A 1210-nucleotide genomic window follows, 5' to 3' on the forward strand; every position below is an offset into this window, starting at 1 on the left:
ACGGATATTCGTCATCGATGGGTTCCGATGATTCATCGGACACGAAGTGAACTCGATGGGATGGTCCGGGCTGGTTTCGATCAAAGTTACGGAAACGGTTATTATTAAATTCCCTTTTTCGACATTGCTCCAGGGTGTGTCCTGCGTTTTTACAATATCTGCAGAACGGACGGGAAGAATTGTTGTTGGAATTGGAATAATTGTTGGAATTGGAATTGTTGTTGGAATTGGAATTGTTGTTGGAATTGGAATAGGTTGCTGCACGGATACAGAGGATTTAGTACATTTTTGGGTGTCGATTTCACAATTGTGAGGTCCCGCACGACACCGGGACGAGACGGTTACTCGTTTTTTGAGTGATTGTCGACGGTATCATACCCGTCGGTTGATTCGGCCGGATATTCGTCATCGATGGGTTCCGATGATTCATCGGACACGAAGTGAACTCGATGGGATGGTCCGGGCTGGTTTCGATCAAAGTTGCGGAAACGGTTATTATTAAATTCCCTTTTGCGACATTGCTCCAGGGTGTGTCCTGCGTTTTTACAATATCTGCAGAACGGACGGGAAGAATTGTTGTTGGAATTGGAATAATTGTTGGAATTGGAATTGTTGTTGGAATTGGAATTGTTGTTGGGATTGGAATTGTTGTTGGAATTAGAATTGTTGTTAGGCCGGCTAGGGCCGAAATTTGATCTTTGATTCGATTGGTTAGAAAAGCTTTGGTTGCGGTTACGGTTAAATTGATTTGGATTTGGCCTGGATAGCGCCTGTTGGATTCTTTCTTCGGATATAGCAATGTTGATCGCTTCGTTTAGGGATCGAGGCGATTTGCACCTAACGAATGTGGACAACCGTTGTTGGAATTAGAATTGTTGTTAGGCCGGCTAGGGCCGAAATTTGATCTTTGATTCGATTGGTTAGAAAAGCTTTGGTTGCGGTTACGGTTAAATTGATTTGGATTTGGCCTGGATAGCGCCTGTTGGATTCTTTCTTCGGATATAGCAATGTTGATCGCTTCGTTTAGGGATCGAGGCGATTTGCACCTAACGAATGTGGACAACCGGGGCAATAGGCCCATTTGAAAATGGTGGAGGGCAAGTTCCTCCATTGCCGCGGTTCTCCCGATCATCTCTCGGCTTTTGTGTCCGTGTGAGATCGAAATTTCTGTTAATAATTGGGACAAACAGGTCTCAATTTTTAGAGCATA

General features: G+C 44.2%; 1 protein-coding gene across 2 annotated transcripts; it reads right to left on the reverse strand.

The window, feature by feature from the left end:
- Positions 1-256: 256 nt before the first annotated feature.
- On the reverse strand, positions 257-1201 carry LOC114358102 (nuclear transcription factor Y subunit gamma-like). 2 transcript variants are annotated; one of them, XM_028311981.1, is made up of 2 exons: positions 1056-1201; positions 257-846 (listed from the first exon to the last, which is right to left on the reverse strand). In XM_028311981.1, exons 1-2 carry the CDS (start codon positions 1130-1132, stop codon positions 342-344), a joined length of 582 nt encoding a protein of 193 aa, XP_028167782.1. In that variant the 5' UTR covers positions 1133-1201; the 3' UTR covers positions 257-341. The 2 variants fall into 2 exon arrangements, with proteins under 2 accessions (XP_028167782.1, XP_028167783.1); XM_028311982.1 differs by having other exon boundaries at positions 257-837; positions 1047-1201.
- Positions 1202-1210: the final 9 nt, after the last annotated feature.

The sequence above is a fragment of the Ostrinia furnacalis genome, unplaced genomic scaffold, assembly GCF_004193835.3.
Source record: "Ostrinia furnacalis isolate ACB-3 unplaced genomic scaffold, ASM419383v2 OfSCF3677, whole genome shotgun sequence".
NCBI classification, from domain to species: Eukaryota; Metazoa; Arthropoda; class Insecta; order Lepidoptera; family Crambidae; genus Ostrinia; species Ostrinia furnacalis.

Coding starts and splice junctions, on each gene's coding strand:
- LOC114358102 (XM_028311981.1), bottom strand. CDS start 1,132: ATGATCGGGAGAACCGCGGCAATGGAGGAACTTGCCCTCCACCATTTT. Junction 847..1,055: donor CTATTGCCCCGGTTGTCCAC/ATTCGTTAGGTG, acceptor ACGGTTGTCCAC/ATTCGTTAGGTGCAAATCGC.